Source organism: Styela clava, chromosome 12, assembly GCF_964204865.1.
Source record: "Styela clava chromosome 12, kaStyClav1.hap1.2, whole genome shotgun sequence".
Lineage (NCBI taxonomy): Eukaryota > Metazoa > Chordata > Ascidiacea > Stolidobranchia > Styelidae > Styela > Styela clava.
The window spans coordinates 18767890-18793762 of NC_135261.1; the positions used below are offsets into that span (position 1 = coordinate 18767890).

General features: G+C 33.8%; 1 protein-coding gene across 1 annotated transcript in view; it reads left to right on the top strand.

Moving 5' to 3' along the window:
• Positions 1 to 24339, top strand: part of LOC120329336 (cilia- and flagella-associated protein 65-like) — a 34336-nt gene extending 9997 nt beyond the window's left edge. Inside the window, exons 13-42 of the mRNA XM_078118444.1 lie at positions 709 to 857; positions 1325 to 1454; positions 2568 to 2715; positions 3267 to 3406; positions 3500 to 3637; positions 4098 to 4190; positions 4365 to 4517; positions 4776 to 5000; positions 5644 to 5823; positions 6452 to 6606; positions 8659 to 8798; positions 10532 to 10612; positions 11119 to 11257; positions 11880 to 12008; positions 12344 to 12459; positions 12901 to 13028; positions 13609 to 13719; positions 14957 to 15148; positions 15534 to 15695; positions 16278 to 16421; positions 17494 to 17610; positions 18260 to 18367; positions 19091 to 19243; positions 19401 to 19648; positions 19932 to 20048; positions 20453 to 20561; positions 21318 to 21407; positions 22263 to 22426; positions 23127 to 23297; positions 24096 to 24339. Coding sequence (XP_077974570.1) covers positions 709 to 857; positions 1325 to 1454; positions 2568 to 2715; positions 3267 to 3406; positions 3500 to 3637; positions 4098 to 4190; positions 4365 to 4517; positions 4776 to 5000; positions 5644 to 5823; positions 6452 to 6606; positions 8659 to 8798; positions 10532 to 10612; positions 11119 to 11257; positions 11880 to 12008; positions 12344 to 12459; positions 12901 to 13028; positions 13609 to 13719; positions 14957 to 15148; positions 15534 to 15695; positions 16278 to 16421; positions 17494 to 17610; positions 18260 to 18367; positions 19091 to 19243; positions 19401 to 19648; positions 19932 to 20048; positions 20453 to 20561; positions 21318 to 21407; positions 22263 to 22426; positions 23127 to 23297; positions 24096 to 24219 — 4254 coding nt within the window. The 3' untranslated portion in view covers positions 24220 to 24339. The remainder of the gene's footprint in view (positions 1 to 708; positions 858 to 1324; positions 1455 to 2567; positions 2716 to 3266; positions 3407 to 3499; positions 3638 to 4097; positions 4191 to 4364; positions 4518 to 4775; positions 5001 to 5643; positions 5824 to 6451; positions 6607 to 8658; positions 8799 to 10531; positions 10613 to 11118; positions 11258 to 11879; positions 12009 to 12343; positions 12460 to 12900; positions 13029 to 13608; positions 13720 to 14956; positions 15149 to 15533; positions 15696 to 16277; positions 16422 to 17493; positions 17611 to 18259; positions 18368 to 19090; positions 19244 to 19400; positions 19649 to 19931; positions 20049 to 20452; positions 20562 to 21317; positions 21408 to 22262; positions 22427 to 23126; positions 23298 to 24095) is intronic.
• The last annotated feature ends 1534 nt before the right edge of the window (positions 24340 to 25873 follow it).

Consider the following 25873-nt stretch of genomic DNA (forward strand, 5'->3'; position numbering starts at 1 on the left):
CAAGACTTTTTATTGTCTTGATTTGATAATAATGATAATAATATGAAATTTACTTCCCATTATGCCATGATTTATTATGGAAATTAAATGAGTCTCAAAATTTAAAAAAAAATGGGAACCTCTGTTTTATCTGAAAAGGAACTTGAATTTATAGTAAAAAATGTCATAAAATCAAGTCGAAATGAATACCAAAATATTGTTATTCAAAAAATCTTTCTTGAAATCAGATTTTTAAAAGTACTGTTTTTTGTAAGACTTACCATTTTCAGTGTAAAATGATTATGTTAAAAATTTCAGAATTTTGATATCAAACTATACAAATATGGGCATTCTCATTCCTAACTTTATTTAATGTTACAGCTATTTCACTGCCTTGATTATAAAAGTCACAAATTCTATGGATTATGAGTGGCATGTAGTTGTCTGTCCATAGAATCATTTGATTTTCCTTACATTGTTATTTTACACCCATCTCATACTCAACGACTTGTTTCCTGCTCGTCAAGAGGGAAATTAAAGCTTTTCGAGTGTCATTATGTTGTTATTGAGTATATTCAGTTGCCATCTTCGACTTTCAAATCAATTTTTGCTTTTCTCGGTCCGCAGTTGAATTGTGTTTATACAAAGAGTTCTATCTATAGCTGATACATGGCCGAATATAATTTAAAATCACTTTCAATTTATCTTTCCCTAATCAAAATTTTTCAGGGGCCACTATACGTTGATTTGATTGGAACATGTCACAGTGGAGAATCTCAACCACCGTTGCTAAAACCTATTCATCTCGATAAATATAAAATACACTCACAGCGAGGAATTAGCTTTTACTCACCGGAAATTCTCTTCAATTTGTTGCAGTGAGTACTTTTTAATTAAGATAATTAGTGTTTCAATTGATTCTAATGTGGTTGTGATATGCTGGTAATAATGTATCAACATCGGGGTAGAAATGTAAAAATTTATATTTGAAGAGGATAACTTGGTAAAATATTTGGAAATCCTACTTATAATTGCATGTTAGATAATATTAGCCAATAAATTTCATTCTACAAGAAATGATAATTTATTATGTAATGAATTCCTATGGTCGAATAGATGGAAGAACTGTTTGTGAAAGACTGGGTAAATAAATGATTCGATAGTTTCAATTTTTTGTTATTCTGTTATTATTTTATTTCATTGTATAAGAAAAGGAAAAATTTAACCAAAAAATTAAAAAAAAATCGGATTTTTCAATTCCAAAATCAACTTTTGCTCTTCTGTGAGTTATCAATCATTACCATATTTCATGAGTGACACAAAAAATGTTATTTCATTATTTCAGGGGAAAACAAATCAAAGTAGACGATAGTGGATGTCTAATGTATTCATCGGATGAAAATGAAGAATCCGTTTATAATTCTGATCCTCCACTGACTGAATATTTTGATGATGCTCATAACTCAGAAATAACAGTATGTTTCTGTTTTTTTTTTTTTTAATTTTGATATATTTTTTTACTATTATAACTTTATTTGTATTTCTGGAGTAGTAATTTTTTCGAATATTAATTTAATAATTTTTTTCTGTAGCAATTTTACTCTCAACAAAGTGCCAATCAAGTAACCACATGAATATATAGAGTTTCCAGGTTTTGAAGGACTAGTATCTTTGTGATTTGGCATATTTTATTTAATTTTTTGCATGGTGGCTTTTGGTGGTTCTCCAAAATAAAACAGCTTAACTATGAGATTTGCTTGAAATAATGCCAGCATAGGTATTTTGTGGAAATTATTCTTTATGAATATAATTTTTAGGATGTTCTTTCACTTCTTCCATCTGAAGGCTATAAGCAAAGATCCACCAACTAAGTGTTTCATTTGGTTAGTGGTAATCCGACCAGGGCTCCAACCTGCAGCGCTAACATAGTTCGACTAGCAGACTGTCCATTATGGCATTACACCATTGTTTTATTCTCAAGCACTAAGTCTTTGCATCTGAAACGAATATTTGGTTAAGTATTTTTATACACGACTTGGACTGATAAACAGCCAAAAGTTCATGGTTTCTAATATGATTGAGACGTCCTAACGGCTTTCATCTCACAAGGATAAATATGAAAATCTATTCTATCTTATTTATTTTACACATAAGATATTGAGTTACACTTACAGATTCTATTTCTAATCATTGTGTCTGTTATTGATATAGTTTTAGAGGAATGTCATTCAAATTCAATTACCGATAGTTGCTTAGCACTTTCCGTACCTAGTCAGTTTTTTAATTTCCACCATTGAGAGCTACTGTGAAAACGAGCGATCTTCTCTCCTATTTATTCTCTCTGGTATTTCTTTTTTCATTCAATTGGAAAAGGGGCAAATGTAGTGATGTCATCAGTTTTTGGTAACTTACCATAGATACACCAATCATGAGGGGATTATCTAATACAAACCAACTCATCAGTTAAACATAACTGTTTAACACAGACAAATCTACCATATGTTTTGGCGATATCGTTTTGTGGGTCGCGACCTTATAATAACAAAATTTGATGATAATCTTTACATTTATTGCTTTTTTCTTTTCAGCACAATCCGCCTCATGTTTCTTTGGACAAGTTAGAAGTTTGGTTAGGACAACAACAATTTGACATGGATAGTGAAAATGAACCTTGTCATGCTACTTTGAGAATGACTAATCACACCAAAGGAAAAATTACCGCAATTTGGATGCAAGGTTTGTTTTCTGCCGTCTTTTTTTATTATGGTTGGAAGGTGTATTATTACATTGTTTCTTTGCTTTAACTATTTATTTTAACTATGGATGTTTAACTGCTCCAACAGGAAAGTTTTCACAGAAATACCCAAACTGATTGTTTAATTTACTATTCCGAATGCATTTCAAAATATTATATTTCAATTTGCGAAATTGATAGCCTAGCGGTTTATGCGCTTAAATTATTAACAGCGTTGGCATCACTAATTTCACATCTCGGCTTTAAGTGTCCACTAAGCGTAATAAATAAGGTGGGCAATGCTGAAACGAAATAATTTCAGACCCTTTCGACTTAATGGTAGAGGAAGCCGTGAACGACCAGCGGTTACGTAAAGCATCTTATAGCGGTGAGGAGTCCTGCAATCATAATTAACCCCCGCATGGGATGCGAACCTGCGAACCCATGCTGGGTAATCATAGGTTCGGTGGTGAGCGTATTCCCATTGCTTAGCATGATGCGCCATACAGCTCGAAACATCATGTCAACTGAGAATTTAATATATTTGTTTCAGATCCGACTGGAGTTTTCGAATTAATTCCATCATCATGTGACATACCACCATTGAAATCTACTGATTTCCGTGTTGTTTTCCGACCAAATGTCCCAAATCAATTTTTTGGAGCTGAACTAGAATGTTATGCATCTTACAAGGTAATGATACTGTTCTACTGGTCATGATGATTTTTTTATTTTATACAAATCCAAAATTGTCAAATATTGTTTTACTTTTTATTTTGTTCACAGAGTATGCGAGACTACAAGCTAGTTGATGACACAACCATTACTCCACCATGGTGTTTGACAGTGTCTGTGAGTGGACATACTTTCAGTGGAAAAAATAACACTTTTCTTCCTAATGTAGAAATTGGAGCTAATGAACTGGTTAGTAAATGTTTCGGGTTATAGGGAAGATGTATGGAGAATCAGGATAAATTTGTCTCAACTGATCACTTTTCTTAAAAAACGTTTTTTTTACCTGGAATTGCTTTTTTATTTTGACAATATTTGATCTTTAACCTGAATGATGAAAAAAACAATAACACATAATATTCTGTTGTGCAAATTTTTATTTTAAGAACCTATCGATGAGTATCAAATTGAACCTTTTGCATTTTTGTGAAATATATTTATTCATAGTTCATTATTGTTGTCTGACGTCGATGCGCATTTCCCATTTTTCAAATACTGCATCTGCCAAATATTGCGGTGACCACCAAGCAACCTGACTTGATTAATATATTCTTTTAGTTCTTTTTGCCTGTTTTGTTTTGTTCGAATTACTTACATAACTGAGAAATATTTACATTCTGAATCACAATTTGACTGTCAACAATATTTTTAGACATTTGCTGCAACTCCTGACAATGAAGACTCTTACAGAACAATGCTGCTGAAAAATAACGGAACTACTCCTGTGTTATATCAATTCAATCAGGTAAGAAAATTTTGCTATATGGTTAAGTCGTTTTATCACCTTTCCTCTCTCTCGGGATAAATATGTAAATCCTATCCTAATATAGATAAAATATGTCACCTTAATCATAAATATACTGGATACGAAACTGTTAATAATGTTTCAATAAATTATCACATACTTCCATGTTTTCAGAATTCTGAGGAATCCAGTTTCACGATAAAACCACAGCAAGGAATGATGAAATCCAAATACCATATATCAGTGTGTAGGTTAACACCAAGAAAAGTAGAAACTTACGAGTCTAAAGTTACTCTACGATTGAACGACAATGGAACACATGATGAGGTAGGTTATGTAACCGCTGGTCGGTTGCAGCTTCCTCCACCATCAAGTCCATGCATCTGAAAACAAATACTGGTAACAGAATAACTAATCCCATACCCAACATGGACTGGTAACGTGGACTGGTAACTGGCTGTGGTTTGACATATGATTAAGCTTTCCTATTACTTTTCTCTGCCCCAAGATAAATATGTAAATCCTACCCTAAATCATAATTGTTACTTGTTTGGTTACATGTCCCTGTCTTCTTGTACATTACAGCATCTAACTCTCATTGGAACTGGGGAACAGCCTGAATTACTTCTGTCAAATTCTGGGGAAATGTATTTTCGACCAACTTGCATAGGAACAATGAATACAAACAAATACACTGTACAAAACACTGGTCGTCTTCCACTAGGATTCATGTGGAAATTACAAAGCACTGACTTGACAAGATTGTCGGTGGAACCAAAATCAGGAGTCATCTATCCGAATGAAATTCAGGTAACAAAGAAAAGATATTTGAAGCAGCAATGGACAAATTTGACAAATTTTTTTATGATGATATCAAATACATTCAAATTGATGCAGTTTGAAAAACACTGTACTAATCAATGCATATGCATAAAAATTGAATAAGATAATATGGAAAAACCAACCCAACAAACCTGGTTTTATTATTTTCTGTAGTTGACAGAAAACGTATAATTTGATACTGATTCCCTTAATACTGTTTTATGAGAGGTTTTAAAAAATGGCATTTATCAAATTTGTAAATTATTACCTTATTCTTTCAACCATATTCATGGATTTGAAACATTTGCTGACTGTTCCTTTAGTATAATATGAATATTCCCTCTCTTGTTCTGATTATCGAGACAAATAATTTTACTTAACACTATCGCTGTTATGTAAGGAGCTAGTATTTTTGTATGAATTTATCAGCTTTCTCAATTTATTATATATTGGGGAGGTTAAAATGGGGTTTGAACCCAAGATCTTTAACCTGCCATGACAATATAATCAGGTCTAACGCTCTACTACTAGGGTTGCCACCCATAAGGTTATAGAGACATCCACAACGATTTTCTCTTTGAAAAGTTTCTATACTCGATTGCCATCTTCATTTCTTTCTTTTCATATTCAGAACCATACTTGGACTTACTCACCTGACATTCCAGAAAAAAGTTTATTCAAACCAGTTTGTTACACTTGGCCCCATAATAATGGCTCAGCAGAAATTACGTCGGTTGTTGATATTCCCATCAAAAATCGAAGAAAATTCACATTGAGAGTTATTGGAGAAGGACATACGGGAGAAATAAGGGTAAGCTTGCTTTGCTTCACTACACTGGTCATTTTTGCCTCATCGTGCTAAGCGCTAGTCATACACCTGCTATCGTATGTTTAAATCGAATGGCGGAAATTTTGTATGATAAGAGTGATAGACTCCTCGTAACTGCTGATCAATTTTGACTTCATCCACCGATAAGTCCATGCATTTATGACAAACAACTAACTGATCAACTATTAAATCCATGCTTCTGAAAACAAATAACTGGCCAGCTAATCTCATACCATCCCATGGAATGGTAACCTGTCAAAGGCTGTGGTTTGCCATATGATTAATTCGTCTTACCGACTTTCCTCTTCTCTAGGATAAAGATGTAAATCCAATCCTATTAGCAAATTTGGCATGCAATGTAACTAGATGAGAGACTGTGGTTTGCTTTGTGATTGAGTTGTTGTATTGGTTCTCCTCTACCCCAGAACAAATATGAAAATCCTATCCTATGTGAAGAAAAAGTGTAATATTGTATCAAATAAATCTTGTAAATTAGTATTTTGGTGCTTTACAGTATGAAAAGGGCTCAAATTTCATAATTGATTATAAGAATGGTTAGCTTTGGCTTTTTGTTTTAGGTAACTTTATATATGGTATCTTTTGAATTCAGGCTGAAAGATCTTCCATTGATTTCTCCTGTGTTATTTGTGGATCATCATCTACTAAGACATTAGTTCTTCACAATGTGTCAAACTGTGATGCCAGATTTAAACTCTCTATCGAACAATTTGTCAACAGTCAGTATGGTGAAAATCCTGATGAAAAGTGAGTATTTCCATCAGTATATTCTTACATGTTAGAATGCGGGTGCGAGCGATGGCTTAGTGGTTAGAGCCTCTAACTATATTGTCATCAAAGGTTAAATATCTAGGGTGCAAATCCATGCCCAGCACTTCACCCACCTTGGAAAAATTGGTTAAAATGCCCAATATAACAAATTTTTCAAATGAAAATCATCCTGAGTCATCATTTTGAATGTATTTGAAAATTCTGGATGTCCCTGGTTGGCACAAATTACATGTTATAAATCCTAATCAAGAATTAATTGTGTGCCTTTTTGTTTCTTACATGATAATTTGGGAATTCGTTCGAAACGTCCTGATAAATTTTTGGTATACCATTTTGTAAAAGAAATATTTCAAAGTAATACACTTTTGTATTGGTGCGTATGTGTGTTATGCAGTGAGAAATACAGTGAAAGACACTGATCTATGAGTGGATGAAGTTACTGCTTACTGGCAGCATGGATGGCCATTTCCGAATACTAAACTATTCCGAATACATTCTAAAATAATGTTTTCGAATCTGGAATTCCGAATACATTCTAAAATCGAAAATAACTCATTTTTGTTTTAGTTTATTAAAACGCAGTATATTAGGAAATAAGCTTCAATAGAAATATCAGGATAAAGTCACAAACCAACAGTATATGTACACAAAGTAATTGATAGTTTATAGCCATCAATAAAAAATAATAGCAACTTTTGACACAGTCAGTTTATTAAAATTATTCACTTTGTACAAATGACCATATGAAAAGATAGCCACAGCAATCTGTGCCTAAAAGTACGAGATAAACCGCCTGATGTATTTAATTTTATTACGTATTTTTGCAATCTTGCCAACTCGGTATCGCCGTTAGAAAAATCTCAAATAATGATATTAAATTCTGTTAAGTGTAGTGTATAATTCATTTCATACAATGAATATACATATGAAGTTTAGCAGTAAATTAAAAATACATATTCATCGCCGCGATTATGCCATCTGTTAAAAGAGTCGACTTTCACAACAAATGATATAACAATGAATATATATTTTTCTGTTGTGCAAAGTGATGAATTCGTGACCGATACGGGCATATTTAAAATGTCTTGCTTTATTAATTTAATTGTCTTCAATTTAACCTGCGGTTGCGTCGACAAAATAAAATCCTCACCACTCTTATATACCATTGCAAACCGCGATCATAAGAATAAAACGTGTGGTAAACTGCCCGATTAAATAATGTTCAGATCCATATTTTGCGAATTCGGCAAATATTTAGATGTAGGCCTACTTGTTAACAGTGACTCCGCTCAATCGAAATGCTGACACTCTGATTATTTTTAGATAAAACCGTTCGAAAAATCCATAAATCTGCTGTAACATCTCAGGGTAAAATTTATTTCATCACAATAAAATTGTTTGAATATACTTTAGATTAATTATATTATATACATCCTCACAACCCGGGAAAAAGTCGCGTTTCAAACCTTGTATAATGTTAACACAAAAATATTCGACGGCAATTTAAAGTAATGAATAATCAGGCAAATCCCGCCCTCAATTCGTGACGATATGTTTCTAAACACCCGACCAAACATAATGTGTACGGTAGGCCCACGCAATTTTGCGATTTTCACTGCCTAGAAAAGTGTTTTATAAATTTTCGCGGGCCTCAATAAAACCTATATTGTTTGCGGTTTTATTTTCAGTATTTTAAATTGCCGCTTTGAATGTTTTCATTCAACGGAAACGTCTTGGAAGCGGCGTCAAAAATGTGTGACGTCACACAAATATTCGATATTCTTATGAACGCTAATTCCGATATTCTAATGACGAGATTTTCGAATACATTCGAATAGTTTATTCGAACTGGCCATCCCTGACTGGCAGCCACTGAAATGTGATAAGCTATTGAGACTGTATGAATATATAGAAATAATATATATTATATGTGATAGTTTCAAAGTAAATTGAAGAATTGAACTTTTACTTTTTATGTGAAAACCAATGTGAAATGTGAAACTCATGTAAAAATACTTTTTTTCTCAGTGAAACCATTGCTCTATATCTGAATAAATCAAGTGATGTTCTTCCATCACATTCACGTACTACGATCAATATCAAGGCTAGACCTCATCGACGTGTCCTGTATACGTGGTCATTGTATTATGAATTGATTAATGAAGATGGTATGTAAATAGTTGTCATAGGTAGTAGCCAACAGTTGTAACAAGTTTGAAATTAACGATTCTCCAAAACTCAGTTTTCGAAAAATTACATACCATTACCAGAATTAATTTTTTTTGTAAGTTACTTTTAGTATTAAAATGATAGAATTTAAAACTCATAAACGTCTTTTCTTATTTAAAATTTTAGATTTTTGGCATGAAACGATTCCTTGTGCAGCAGAATCGTGGTATATGCTAAATTCACTTCATATTAAATTTTCAATAATTTCACATTCCATCGAAATGTTGATATAAATCAGCGTTTCCCAACCTTTCTTGGTCACGGACTATTTTCTCATCGGCGAAAACCTTTGCGGACTCAAGGTGCGTTTATTGCAACCGTACTCTGTGTGAAGGAGCAATAAAAGCAAACACAACTGAATTTTACCGAATTTCAACAATGGCCTTTTCTGTCGAACAAAATTTAATCCACGACAACGACGAGAATTTAAAATGTTTTTCTATTTTAATTTAATTGTGTTCATGGTAACTCGCGGTTGCGTTGACGACAAGATGAAAGCATTACATCTCTATAATGCAACGGCGATCTGCGAACATAATAATGTGAGAATATATTGCCCGATCATATATATTTAGTTTTGATACATATTTTTTGCGATCTTGCGAATTTGTTATCGCCGTTAGAAAAATCCTAGTATCTGTTATAAATTTCCAGAAAGTACAACTTCATTCAGTACTTATAAAAAATATATTTAAAGTATACTAGTAAATCAAAAATATATTCATTGCCTTGCTTTATTATTAATTTAATTGTGAGCTTTTTAATCTGCGGTTGTGTTGAGGAAATAAAAGCAATCCAACTCAGAAAATATGATGACAATCCATGAACGCAAAAATGCGTGGTAAAGTGCACGATTATATTTTGTTTTGATTCGCATTTTTGTGAATTCGACAATTCTGAGCTGTTCGTACAACACCCACGGCAGTACTGTACGTATCAATGTGGAGGCAGTAATGCAAAGAATCCTAAGGGAAAATGTCCTGGTACGGTAGCATTCAAAATTTTGGATTTGCAATGTCTAAAAAAGCGCTTTTAATTGGTCGCGGACCATCATAAAACAAAACTCATGGTGTTCTCCCTTTTATTTTTACTATTTTGTATTGCCACTTTTCAATTTAAAAAATTTGGCTTGCCATCATTGACACCTACCAGAAAAAAAAATATTCCTCGTTGTTCGATTTCGCGAGAAACACCACTGAGGTATCTATCGAACCGTGTGCAGACTCGTGTTTTCGTCGGAAATCCTCAAGTGAGTTGTGAAATTCAATCGTCTGATTAAGCGCAAGTGACCTGTCGTGCCACCTGTTACCAAATTTTCGAATAGTAAATTGCTATTCTAATAGTTCAATATTCAAATATGTATATGCCCAGCCTTACTCAGTAACCAGTCATTATTGACTCGATTAATGTTATGTGACTAAACTTGCTTTTTATATTTAATGTAAATTCTAACATAAATCGTAACTGGCTGATACTAAAGTTTCGTAAAAACGTCTGATTTTTTGTTGTGGACTCATTCAAACGCTCCGCGGGTTGGGAAACAATGATATAAATATATATTTAGGAAATAATTTATGTTTACTTATGTATGGTAATTCTTATTAATTAACTTTTTGTCGTTTTTATTTGCAAGAAATTTTTTCCTATTCATTTTGTTAATTTTGTCTTTTAGACGAAGCTATCGAACTAAACAACAGAATATTATTGTGTGAACTTAGTGCAGAAGGCGTTTATCCAAATCTAGAAGTAATAGGTAAGTTCATAAAAGCAGTCTCTCTATTCAACTAGTACATCCAGGCGATTCAGAGCTGAAGAAATTGATTTTAGAATAGCTTACTGAATTAAATAATAATTCAATCAACATATATTTCAAGGTATTGGTTAGAAAAGAATTGTCAAAAACTCAAAAGCAACTAGAATATTCATATAACATATCCAAATCTGAAACTTTTAAGGTAGTTAGGACGGATGGGAGTTTCAGGGAAAACACTTTAACTGTTAACCGGCTAAAATTAACCGGTTGACCAAATCGTGACGTTTGACATATATAATTACATTGTATCTAGTATCCGATTGACCATTCTCAGCCCTAATAGTTGGCTATGCACATTTTGGACCTAGACTTGCAAACATTGTTTAAAAAACATTGGTTTATCATATGATTAACTAACTTATATTATTGTCTGTATCCGCCATAGAGAAATACTAGCATCATCCTTATTTCTGATTCATGTTAAAAATAATTTATAATTTCTCTAGATGCCCGTACATCTGGTAGTGGTGCAAGTATAAGTAAAACACAACTATGGAGATGGTTTAGTTTGGATAGCTTCAATTCATTCCTTGATGCTGATCCTGAAAAGCAAGAACTTATCTACTCTGTTTCAACAAGAAGAAGGTAGGATTTATTTTTTATTAGTCATACAATGCAGGTGTCGTGTCGGTTAGTTTAATAGGTTTTTCTCATGGTAAGAATAGGTAAGAATAATGGTAAGAATAATAGGTAAGGTAAGAATAATAGGTAAGAATAATGGTAAGAATAATCTTTCAGCATAGATAGAATATAGGGCAGTGACAGATGGTTAGTACAATTGCTTGTCTTTGTTGGTAGGTTACGGGTTAAAATTATTGAAGACTTTGAAGTTATGCTAGGTACAACTAGGGTTGTTCAAAGTATTTAGTTCAAATACCATTTAATATTAATAATATACAAAAATCTGCAATTTTTAAGAATATAATTAGGAATGTTCTGCAATTCATTTTCAAATTTTATGTTGCAAACTTTGGCACATATCACGACTTCACATCACAGTGGTAGCAAATTGGGTATGCAGTGAAGAATTTGGGAGATTCCTGTCTTTCCAAACCTTTGTAGATTTTATCTGTAGTTGGATGCTTGTAAATAGTCGTATTATAAGTGACAGTATGGAAAAACGTTGAAACGTGAAAAATATCTTCAACAAATGATAATCGAATCTTAAATATCAATCAAAATAACATTCTTCATTTATATTTCATAGCACAAGTCGACAGCCAAGCGTTCATACTCGATCTATTTTGGAATTTAATTTTGGTGCTGCACCTCTTGATTCTGAATCTTGTTTTGTGAGTTTGATGTTACGCAATACCGGATCTGTTGTCTCAGAATGGTACGAGATTTATTGGATATGTTTAAAATAACATGTGTACAGACATGTAGCTGAAAATGATTCTAAGTACTACTATTTTAAAATCTCTTCGTTTAATTAAAATAATGCTAACTCATTTTTATCATGAGTGATTGTATTAATTTTTTATATATCAATTCTTAATTTGTATCAATCACGCTTTTAAAACATGAAAAAATTAATAAAAGTAAATACAAAGGAAATATCAGAAACACATATATTTTTTTGTTTAGGATATGCATTGCTAGACTATATTTTGCATGAAAACTGATGAAATTATTGCTAAGTATATCTTTATTAAAATTCCTTCTTTTTAGGGCTTTCCTTTTCCCAAAAGATTTACAATTACCCATGGATTATTGGACGGAGACTGGTGTTTTTGATGCTGATGAATTACATGAATTACATATACAAGATAACAAGCTTTTTACAGGTTTGGTTATAAATTAGTTAAAGTCTAATCATATTTTCGATCAAAAAGTGTTTGACTGAACTATCCTGGCATCGCATGTCTAAGGTTAAAACCCAATGCCCACTATCCAACAATGCAGAGCCTGAAAGTTTTAAATTCTTTCCAAAATTGTAAATTCTTACTTATCAGTGAGAGCCTTTCTCAGAGTCGAGGGAATATAGAAACTATTCTGACAGACTATTAGACAATATATTCATGATATGTGAGGCACCAGAGGAAGTCAGATAAACTTAGCATGACTGCTCCACCAAGGTGTTATGGAATATCTGCATTTGAACAACTTCAAAATTGTGATGTTTATGAGTTTCTGTTTGACATTTGAATATATGCAACAAAAATCAGGATCAATGTAAGCATCCACCATAATCCACCTTATTTTATGGTGATTGAATATGTTTTTAGTGAGTCCAAAGAAAGGAAAACTGAATCCGGGACAAAACCAAACAATATTACTTCAATATAAACATGATATCGCTGGAACTCATCGTATTCCTGTCTTATTTAAACTTGAAAATGGAAGAGAAATTTTAGTAAGTTTTTCATGTTATTTACGAGCAAGTGTTCTCTTTAGCAATCGTCTGTAACTTTTCTCAGATTGGGGAAAGGCAAAAAAACTAATTTTGTTTTCAGGGCAGCGACACTTTGATCTCTTTTACAATGGGATTGTTATGTTTTAATTGCTTTTATTAAAATTATTTTCAACTCCATTTTGTGGAATTCCAAATTTCTCATGGTGCCACAACTGGGATTTGAAACCCATCTCTCTAATACAGTAATTCTCAAATGTTTTGAGCCGCGCCCCCTTTTTAGAATTTTATTTTTATTTTTAATTAGCGTCACGCCCCCTCAAAAATTGTCTTCACCCCCTTGTGGGGGGTGCCCCACCGTTTGAGAACCACTGCTTTAATGGGATCAATTAATCTGGTAACTAATGTAGTGCCAACATGTACATAATTTTTCATGTACAAAAAATTTAATTTTTGTTACTTTTATTCTGAATATCACCTGTAAAGAAAAAAACTGTGTGATCATTTTTTTTTATGTTTACTGCCCTGTATCTCTTCAAATTAACAACCGATTCATGTTTCTGAAAATTCTTTATTTTTTCAGCTCAATTTTGTTGGAGTCACAGTTGAACCAAATCGTCGATACATCCATTTCCCCGGCAGCAAGCACAGCTTTACTCCAGTGCCAATTGGTGGTCCCACTCCTCCACGTCAAGTAAGTATAAAAGGCTTTACAAGCCTTGCAATAATGCTCTTTCATTGTTACTCACTAGATAAAACTTTATTGAATAATTATTCAGGCTAACTCCAGACAACTCTTTCATACATTTACTCATGGCAATACCTACATATATTAATGGTGGTAAAAGTTGTATTTGATCATTGGGTATATGAACTGATCTGCCATGTCAAGGTGTCATGCAATTCATTCGCACACGATCTACCCCACGGGAGTTAAAAACTGGCACTGTCCGAAATTGGTTTATATCTATGACGGGTGAACATTTGGCTGAAGATATTTTGCATATCTGCCCTGAACAAGTATCTAGACCAATGGTTCTCAGCCTTTCAGTGTCAGAGCCAAGTTTCAAACCCTAAAGTTGTAAGGAGCCGCATAAAAAGCAACACAAATCAAAATAGCAACAAAACAAAACTAATATAGCCTATGTATTTTGAAATAACAACATCAACAAAATTCGGGGTAAAAACCAATTTAACGCTGAATTTGAAATTGGTTTTTAATTCTGAAGTCTTTTAATTCTGAAGCATTCTTCAGCAATATATATAACAATAGATAGCTTTATATTTTCATAATGATATCTATTTCAATTTGAAAATACTTTTCTCTTCAATCACATTGAAACGCCCGATTATATTTATAAAGAGTTTGAGCTTTTTTGAAGGTTTGCTTGAAATTTCGTCTTGACAAACTAACAAATAAATATTTTGTACAAAAACACCTGAACTTTATACACTGTACAGGATAGCCTTCTTGTGATTACTGAAAACAATGAAATCAGAGTACTGGAACGTAGGCTAAACATTGAGGGGAAAAACACTATGACATCATAATAAACGTTGAAAAGTTGCATTCAAAACGAACTAATAGCTGTGATGACACCAATTCAACTACTGCACTTCAGTCTTTCAATTTCAAGTCATTGATTAATTTTCAATGAAAAATGTTTAATGAAAAGGATTAATTTTCAAAGACGAGAGCCGCATGTGGCTCTAAGAGCCGAGGGTGAAAATCACTGCTCTAGACAAGCAACCATTCGGGCATACAACCCCGCCATGTAGGAGAGAACTGGAACATATTCACTTCGATACCCATGATTTAGGCTGGCCACTGGACAGACCCCTTCAGAGGAATTATATATACTAAGATACAATTTGAATATACCATGTTGAAACCATGAAGCCAATCATAAAAATTTGTGTTTTTCTTTTAGTTATATGAGATATACAATGGAGGTTCAATGGCAGTCATGTATGAACTAAATGTTGCACCACTCGTAGAACTACAAACTGCAAATTTTGATCATCCTATATTAACTTGTCTGAATCCACAAGGAGAAGTATTGCCCGGTACATGCACCAATGTCGAATTCATTTTCTCTCCGTTAGAAGCAAAGACATATATGGTATGTATATTCCAATGATTTTAAGTGATATAATTCAATGTAAATTGTTTTGCCTGAAGTCTAAAGTTTTGATTGACTGAGTTTTATTAGATTAGTTTTGCTTGATCACCAATGCAATTGAATACCAGTAAACTTGATTCTGTGAGGGCTATATTTGTTGTCAAACAGTTTTCTATATGTTCTGCTATGTACAATTTTGTTCTACATTTGTCAATTGAAGTTTGACAGTCATAATTTCAATTAGACATCATCTGCCTTCTTTTGATTATCAAATGTTATTGTCAATATTTCTAACTATTACTATAATAGGTGTACTTTATCTTAAATTTTTATTCAAAACTTCACGATTGTTTCTCTCTATCTAACTGAGTTTAAACAATTTTAGGTTGATATACCAATACACATTGTTGGTGGTGATGTGGCATTAATATCATTCAGTGGTATTGGTTATGATGCTCGTGTTATTGGATCAAATATGCCAATGCTCGATCAACCGCCTGAATTTTCGGGAGTACCAAAAACTCAAACAGTTCCTGTACCGGGTCAGGTAAGATACTGATATTTGTAGATACAGAAATATATGCAATCATTGCAAAATAAAATAGTATCGAGTGACGAGTTATGAAGACTGTAGCGTTGATTTTGTATAAGTAACATGTGGTCATCTGTGATACAAGTGGGTTAAAAGTTATGGTGTCGGAGAAATCATAGTCTGACTCTCAATTCCAAACTAATTAAAAAGTAAACTTTTATCTCTGGATTGGCAAAAATTTTATTTCAGCTTTCTGACTGCATCACAGACAGAAAAACTTGTTTTGGACTAATGTTTGTTCTATTTGAACTGAAAATTTTGACGATTACTCCTAAATTGAAAAAATCTGGAATTTTGCTTCTTAGTCCCCTTTCAAATGCGAAAAGTATCTTTACTTTTTACTATTACTTTTAACTTTTAGAATAATTCTTGGACTGAGATGGCATATGTATGGTTTCCATAGTATATTACAACTAATATTGTCCTCAATAACCCCTTCCATTAATTCAATATCTTCAATTTTCATATTATTCACTTTTTTTCAATATAACAACGAATGTATTGTGTAACAACAACGTTGTATTCTTATTCATTTAGCATGTCTTCTTATCAGAAGAAAGAATAAGTTTTGGAAACATTCCATTATTCAGTAGAAAGAGACATGTGTTTTTCCTTACAAATAAGTCGACGGATAGACCAATGAGATTTTCATGGCACGCCTCATCTGAGACAGTCAATGATGTGAGTTAACATATATATTTTGAGCACATAGCGTATTCTAGAACAAGGTGATACAAGTTTTTTTAGCCAGATCTCGAAATCCCAAGTCAGACAAACTTGGTTGTTCTTTGACGGTAGCAGCACTACCCTGCTTACTCTGCAAGTTATAACGTTAGTCAAATATAACAATTCATCACAAAAATGAGTGTCAAAAGAAAGGTGATGAAGGAAAACTGTGAGGAAACATATTTCCATGCCCACAACTACGGTAAATCACAGTGTCTGGTGTGCTTTAAAGTAATATCTGTCACTGAAGAAGATAGTTTGAAGCGACAGTACAAAACCAAACACGAGAAAAGATATGGAAAATACCACGGTACTTCTCAGGAAGCAATTTTAAAATAACTGAAGGCTTTATATGTCTTCCTTAAAGTAAAAAACACCACCCGCATAACAATAGGCTGATTAGAAGGGTGAAATCTCATTCTTCAATATATTTGAAGTGAGTAATCATACAATATTTTGATCACTCTTGAGTTTTCTCCAAATGCGGCCTAAAAGTTTTTGCGGCCCTTCAATCTTGCAACCTTAGACCACCCTGTTCTGGAAGATAGAAAATAACAAGATAGCATAATAAACCTATGGCATAATATTGAACGACGGCCTATTGTCTGGTTCCAAGCCTGTAACTGCAATAAAACTAGTTGAACCTTTCTGACTATAATATGAAAAGAAGTGGAGAAAATCATGACAGACTAACCTGAACAACTCTATGACGTCCAACAACCTGCGTTAATTGCCTGTTTATTCAAACCACGGTTACTCTACAATGAATGCTTTTGTTAAAAATTGTTTGTTATTGATCTAAAATACCGAAGACTTAAGATTCATGTCAAATTATATAAAAAACATTTGCATATATCATGTTACAACTGAACAAATGGGTATTTGTGAGGAAAGATGGGCACTTTAAAATTCCATTCATTATTATACCATCATTTCATTTCATATTTAGATACTAAAATGTCCAATCCCCATACGAATGGATACGATTAGATACATTTTACATGTTTTTGTTTCATTATTTGTAAAGGTATTGCGAATTGAACCAGTTCATGGTAGATTGGAACCAGGTGAACATAAGCTGACAAGAATCACGTTTTGTGCTGCAGGACAACCTTCATTTTATGATTTGGATCTAATATGTGAGGTATGATATACTTACAGTATGCTTTAAAACAAGTGGAATGCAATAAGATTTTCATATTTATTTCACGGGAGAGGGAAATCCATAAACCAGGTAATCGTATGACAAACCATTATCCATTGTTTGGCATGAGAATAGTTACCCAGTTATTTGCTTCACATGTATCGATTTCATGGTGAACGAAGCTGTAACTAACTGACTACCGAATATGGTAATCAACCTAATACACGAAGAGTTTAGCAACTTTTTTCACACATAATTGTCAGCCATGTTATTTAACTTGAAGCTTGTTGACAACACTTAGCATGATGCCAGCAGGCATGTGTATTTCATGATCAAACTGATTCAAAACGATAGCATATTATAATGTTTGACGTAGTTGGCAAATCCTATAATCATTTATTCATAGAGGAATTTTTTTTGCCATTTTATGCTGTGGGAGAAAAAAGCCAAGATGGTGCATTTATACTACACACAGATTTGACCCTGGGTATTTTGAAGGGTTATCAGTCTAGCTCTAAGTTCAGGTAGTAAAGTAAGTAAAGTAATCATTTAACCATTCCAAATTAACTGTTGCATGGCTTGGTCAGATTTAACTTTGTTACATTTAAAATTATGAACATTTTTATATGCTTGCACACCATTTTGCCAGGTTATTGATGAAATAAAAATGCAAGAATATCATGCTGAATTATTGAGTTGGGAAGAAGAAAAGGCAAAACAAGAAGTGGAATTTACAATCACTGATCAAACTATTGAGGTTTGTGATATATTCTACACTATTCAAGTTATTTTGAGTGGTTTTCCATAGTTTGAAATTTTAGGGTTTTTCCTTTTCTTTTTGAACATTTAGAATCAATTTGTACTATGCTTAGCACAACAACTCATTTTCCTGTTTGGCACATCCTATCTATCTACTTCCAAGTTGAAGATGAGAAGGTAGTCAAAACAATAGTTTTGCTATGCCACATATTCAAATTTTCATATTCAAAATCTTAGGCATAGTAATGAATTTGGTTTGCTATGTTGTTTTAATTCTCTCCCATAAAAATATGTAGGAAGATAGGATCAAATAATTTAATTTTTAAATGTCTTGAATGTGTGATTGAGGAAGTCTTCAGTTGGCATTTATGTTGACTATCACACAATGACAAACAGTCCTTTCTTTAGCACAAGATTGCAAAATTCATAACTTTGTTATTTAATTGTGGTATTCAGTTGTGACTTGGCAAGAATATTCTTAACATGTTATGTGAATCAAACCACCACACACAGGGTGGGTGATTTCCACTGGAAGATTTCTGGTCCTTCCAAAAATAGTAGCCTTGTTGCTATCTGTGGCAGCTTATTTAGAGTCTTGTTAGGAATGGCACAGTAAAACCTCTTTTAAAACGAAACTTAATCAAAAAGGAACCCAATTGAGCATGTTTATAATAAATATATTTTTGAAGTGGTATTTAATATATTATAATTTCAAATTCAGGAAGAACTAACGCAGCAAGCAATGCAAAACTCCTCGTCACAACAAACAATAGAAAAAACATCACCACGACGACTCAATCTTGAAAACGTTTTGAACAAAAATTTATCTCCAATGAGATTGACTGAGAGTGTAATGACTAATAAACATACTCGGGTATGCTATTTTCAATTGTTATTTTTTATAATAATGTTAGAATTTGTGAGCGAATTTATTCTTGTGACCGTCTACATTATTTGCATTTTTCCATTGGTAAAAGATTACTTATTGCCCTTGTTTTCAAAAAACTATTCATTGATTTTATCTTTTACAGTCAGAGACAAAGAAGTACAAGACATTGCCCCCAATCAGATTTGAAGATCCATTACATTTACCGAGTGATAGATCTCGAGTGAATAGGAAGATAAACATGGTCTTACGAGGTGACAACAATGAGGAATGGCCTCAGCCTCTTCCACCAGAACCATTTGTCAGCCATCTTGGAATTACAGCTAGAACTCATGATATCAGTGAATTCAGAACAAACTTTCCTCACGAAGGAAATAAACATTACATTGATAGGTGAGTTCAGATCTTTGTATACAATGTTCGGTACTCCCGTAGTATATGTACCAGGTTAGGGTTAGGACATAATTTTTTCCCGATTTTCCTCGTTTTAGTTCTATTACGAGTTTGATGACTTTCTGTGTTAGCCAAGTGAATATAACCCCTGCCCATAGGTTTCAGACCCTTTATACAACTTGATGTAAAGTAGGCGAACAAAATTAGTTACCTCCATATTAGTACATACACTTCTGCAGTGCCCAAAATTGAATCATAATATTCTTCTGTTTTTGAATTCTAGAATGCTCCAAGTGAATCATCCGCTACCATCCCGATCAACATCTGAGCAATATTTACTCACAACTTGTGATAAAGAAGAAAAAGATACTGTTATTATGATCATGTCTAAAGTTATCAGGTTTGTTTGTTTGCTTGCAAAACAACAAAGACCAGTCAATGTTTGCAATCATGCCTGAAAAGTAAAAAAAGTGACTGGAGTATTAGTTAAACATTCTAATTGTGTCATCGACACCGTTATGCTATTGCTGATTGACCATTGTTATGGGGGTTTTCAATCTTTAACACAAGAGGGCCACATTCAAATAACTGTGTCAAACTGCGTGACAGACTCTTATTTAACATAGGCTTTCTGGTAATTGCGGGCACAAAAGTTTCCTTGATCTTATTACATGCGTTGTTCGCTTCGCATAAGCTAGCTGTTAGGACATTGTGAGGTCATAAAAATTGGACTCAGGCATAGGCGTTGCAACGCAAAGGGATTGATATTGCACATACCAAAATACCCTTTCTTATCAATTTCAGGAGTTTACTAGATGATCCAACATTTCATGATTCTGTTCGTGGAATATCAGAAGAAAAAACTCCATATTTCAAACAACTGGCTAAAGAAGATCAAGACAAAGTTGAAGAGGTTTTTTAAATCAAACTTTTATTCATACACATAAGCTTTTTTGTTTTTTGTTTTGTCAATGATGTAAATCTCTCAAACTTGCTGCAACAAATTAGTAGTTGAAAAGGCAATATTTTGCTAGTTTTGTATAGTTTACCCAGGTAAATAATCTCATTAATAGATCAGTACTAATTGCGCAATTGGAGATTGAAGTTTATATCCTGCAGTACTTACTCAATACTAGGACTTTTATATATATTGATACCTCGGTAGATGGATTCGAATTTGACCGTTTTTTTCGAGTACTGGAACAAAAAATGCGCACCTTGTGTCGTCTCCGCTTTTTCATTAGTTGTAAAGATTGCCATTGCATACTACTTACTACGCGTACGTTTGGCCTTCATGTCCATATATTTGAGCATCACTCTCTTGCTGAATGGTCAAGAGGCAGCGGAGATGCGAGGTTTGGGTGACATCATCTCATCCGGCTTGAATTTTTTTGTCGACCAATGATTTGTTTTGAGCATCGAATCGTTCATTTACTGAGGTATCACTGTACTCCAGTTTTGTTATCTGTATAGCATAATGTATCAAGGTTACCTCATTTTATTATTCCAGTTTTGTTACGGACTTTTATGGACAGTGGCATGATTTTCTATGATTAGTATCTGAGACATAATTTTTGTTCAATATTGTATGATTTGCCCTTTCCATTACCTTGTGTTTAGTAAGTCTAACTAATATGAATAAATATTGACACCGTGTGCCTACATTCAGATCCCTCTTGTTACACCACGAAATGGAGAAGATGGATCAAAAGTAGAAACTTCTGAACTTATGGATCAAATATTGAGACAAGAAGAAGAGGTGAACTTTGCACTTCCCAGTACTTTCATTTTTCCAAGTGCTGTATTGAATTGATTCATGCTTGCCTAACTAATTTGAAAAGTAATTTGTATAAGATTTTTCGTTAGGTTGGTATAAATTCCAGGCAAATAGTTAAAGTAAACCTTGGAAGTTGATTACTGGCAAAATTAGTGGTCTAGTCTTGCAAACGGCAACAACTCTCAATAGTGATGAACATTTATGGAATCTAATTCATATTCATTCCATAATTTAGTTTCAGAATACTCATTTCTAAAGGTGGCTCCACAGTGTGGCACATCGTGCTAAGTTTTATACGCTCGCCACCGCACCTCTGATCACCTGCGTGGGTTTGTATCCTGTGCGGGGTCAATTATGTGCGAGAGGATTGCTGGACTCCTCGTCGTCGTAACCGCTGGTCGGTTAATGCTTTTTCCACCATCAAGTCCATATAACATATAACTGGCTAACTAATCCCGTACCCAACTAGGACGAAAGGCCGAGGTTTGCCATATGCTAAATATGTAAATCCTATCTTATCCTGGTGGGGCTGATGGTGTATTGCAATACGTATTAAGAATATGATTGCTATTGCAATGAAATGTTGGGGATGAATATATTATGCATAGCTGATGACATCATAGCTTCATGGCGGTTCACAAAAGTTAAAATGTGACACTCTCCTGCAAACAAATAAGGCTGAATGTCCATCCTGGCTGGTAACTGGACGATGGGGCAGTTTTTCAACGATAAGTCATCTTGAGATCTTTCCTCTCCCTTGACATAAATGTGAAAACTCTAATTTTATTTTAAAACTGTTCCTGGGTTCAGCACTGACATCCATTTTTCTTCCATAAGGTTCCTCCAACAAAAGAAGAAAAATCAGTCACCAAAGAAAAGTTGAGTCGACAATCTTCACGTAGTAGTAAGACTGCGACATCAGTACGCAGTAAAGAAGACAAGAAGCTTCGTGTATCTTCATCATTAAGTCAGAGAATGGAGATGGATCGTGAAATAAAACGGTTTGTATATCCTGTTACTTCATATTTACCATGCTTTTGAATATGAATATGGAGCCAAAGTTAGGCAGACAAGTTAGCAAGATTTTCATTGCTCTCAAGTCTGCTTGATATCAGGACATTGGCACTATTTTGTGAGTTCTACATGCTGTTTTATGGAAACGCACTATTCTTGGCCCTTGGCCCGTGATACATTTACACAAGAATTAAAAATTGGATTTTAATATTTCAAGATGAGACAATACGGTTTTATCACAGGGCGAATCACAACCTTTCGTCAATATCGAGATTGACAATAATTAAACATATATTTGTTGATGCATGGACTTGATTAATAAATTTACTGTAATGATGACAAATTGCTTGAAAAAAAACGATCTTTCGGATAATATGATAGTCAATGCATATGGAAAATTATGGTAACTAGATAACTTTCCAAAAAACTGGTTTAAACTGGCAACCAGACAAGAGATTGTGATACGCTATATGCTCAAGCTGTTTTCCACCCTGGAATAAATATCCAATCTCCCAACTACTAACTAACCTATTATCTGTAAGCTTTTTCTAGTATATAACAATAATTTTAAATTCTTACAAACCTATTTGTTTGAGATTTCCCTTTTTCTGTTTTGTAAATCATCTATCTGACTTTTCTCTCTTCGGATATTTAAGAATACATATCATATCTGTCATAATTTCACAGTTCTCCTGTGTTTGGAAGTATGCTGGAAGAAATATTAAGTTCAACTATTTCAAATATAATGACTGAAGCTGTAAGAGGAGAAGTCGTTTTAACAGCAAGACCTCGTGTGGTTGCTCTTCCTCCATCAACAGTGAAACAACAAAGTCAACAACAACCTTCTCAGAATGAAAAGTAAGTTGTTTGATGCTAGATTTATTGATACTTCTTTACATGCCTTCCACTCGAAACAAGATTTGTACGAACCACTGTTATACAAGAAGCTATTATAATATTTCAAAAGATTAGGTTCGACATCGCCTATCAAATTCATTAACCTTTCGTGAGCTGATGGGCATGAGATTGAGATACAGGATTTTAGGTAATTTGTAGTAGACTTGAACTCTTAATGTAACCTGTGCATGCGATTGGAATGATCATATGGTAAGGAATTGTGGTCCACTACAGTAAGTCTTCCTAACAACATTCCAACTCAAAGATAAATAGGAATTAATCATCCTACTTGAGAATTCTAATATCTACGGTTGATAATTTCTGAATTTGAGGCTTGAATATTCTGTTTTTCAATGAAAAATATGTGTGAAATTCAATTGACTATACAAAACAAGTCTCCTGCATGCAAGACACATGCATGTTTATCCCAGTGCTCGCAAGCTCAAATCCCAAATAGAGAGTTTTGTCACTTACACAATATGTCACAAGTTGAGATTGCACATTCAGTACTTCTATGTCGCATTTTTAAACACCATTGAAGTATTGGCGACATATCATCATTTTTTGTGTCACAGTTACCTTATCGTTCTAAAATTACAACTATTTTAAATATAGTTCCTATGTTGCTTATATAAATTTTGCATTCTTTAATCAACACTGAACGTCTGGAATTCGAGTCAGAAAATACGAATTTTACTCCAGGCATATGCCAAATCCTACTTCACCAAATCTGTAATCATTCAATTAAAAATTTTACAGAAATGGTTCTCGTTCTGCGTCTTCCAGAAAAACCGCTTCTACTGGTTCAAAGAAGAGAAAGAATCGTTCTCATGCAAGTAGTTCAAGTTCTTTCAGTGCTCCTGCTTCAACTGGAAGAAAATAAAGTTTTTTGTGTTGATATTGTTTCATATTTTGATTTGAGTAAATTTTGTAGACTGTTTTATCTCAGAATATATTTTTTAGATTTATATGTAATTTGTAAGTTATTAAAATGTTCATATTATGAGTGTATTAAGTGATGACAAGTCCTATACAATGTTTGTAGCAAAGAATGGAAGCCACGGTACTGGTACTAGGATAGGATTTACATATTTATCCAGGGGGAGAGGAAAGTCGATAAGACGGCTTAACCATATGGCGAACCACGGCCTCTCGTCCGGTTACCAGTCCATGACTGGTACGGTATGGGATTAGTTAGTTATTTGTTTTCGAAAGCATGGACTTGATGGTGGAGGAAGCCGTAACCGACCAGCGGTTACGTGGACCACCCTACGACGGCGAGCAGTTCAGCAATCCTCTCGCACATAACTATCCCGCATGGGATTCGAACCTGCGAACCCACGCAGAGTAATCAGAGATGCGGTGGAGAGCGTATTCCTAACGCTTAGCACGATGAGCCACACCACCGCGCCATTGGTACTTCAAAGTTTACAGAATATAACTACACGTCACCTTGCTGACGGTTCAACGTTTACAAGAAGATATAAAACGTAAATGAGCGGTTCCTGTCATTCCAAGACTATAAGGGACGCAATTCTTTCTCAAATAACTTTGGTCGTCGGGTGGTGCGTTATGCCGGGTTTTAGCAACGTCGCATCACTGAATGCTCTGCGCAGATTCGAATCCCGTGTGGAACTTTAGCAATCGGAGCAAAAGGATTTCAAAATCATTGTTTTCGTAGAATAATAGACTTATGAAATAGAAAAATACCAACCTAACTAAACGTCACCGACTCACCACCATGCCGGTTGCGTTTTAGAATACTTAGCAAAAAATCAAATCCCCTCGCTAAGGGCTAAGTTATTCAAAATTCACAAGCAAATCTATTCTTAACTCAAAATTTCGTCTCTGAGATTTCACTCTTCTGAGGCTCCTATTAAATCGCGTTGTAGACAATAGACATGAAGCAGAAACTTGCTATAAAATATACTTTCGTTTGCGGACATTAAGTCAGAAATTGATTTTGTCAAACTTTTACAGAAAGTGTAATCGGCAGTCTTTGGATCTTTATCCTGCTTATTCCAGTTGGTTGATTGGACGTATTTAATGCCCAAATTCATATTGCCAATGGCAATTATGACTGGAACTCCCAGCCAGTTATTTCAAGTCAACTTTGTGACGGGAGAGTTCAATTAAGTTTCAAGCTACATAATTTCTCAAAAGTTGCATTTTTGCACAGATGTTGATATGCGATTCCGAAGATAAATTTTTCAATATATATTACTTAAAGTGATCCTAATGCTATTACACCAACTGTTGTCTATTTCATTCACATACTTGGTCCAACAACCCGGTAGTTTGATACGAACTGACGAATTCCTGATACCAAGTCAAATGTTTCCGATAATGTAATATATGTTGTTGAACACACGCCCAATTAATCCGACTAATCTACATTGCCCTCTTTGAAGTTTGAAATACTAGGTATATATATATAGCCATATGTTGTATATTTTTCGCGTGTATGCTTATATATATATATTAGTGTTCATGTTTATTTAGTAGATTTGACAAATGTTATAATCACTATACCAGTT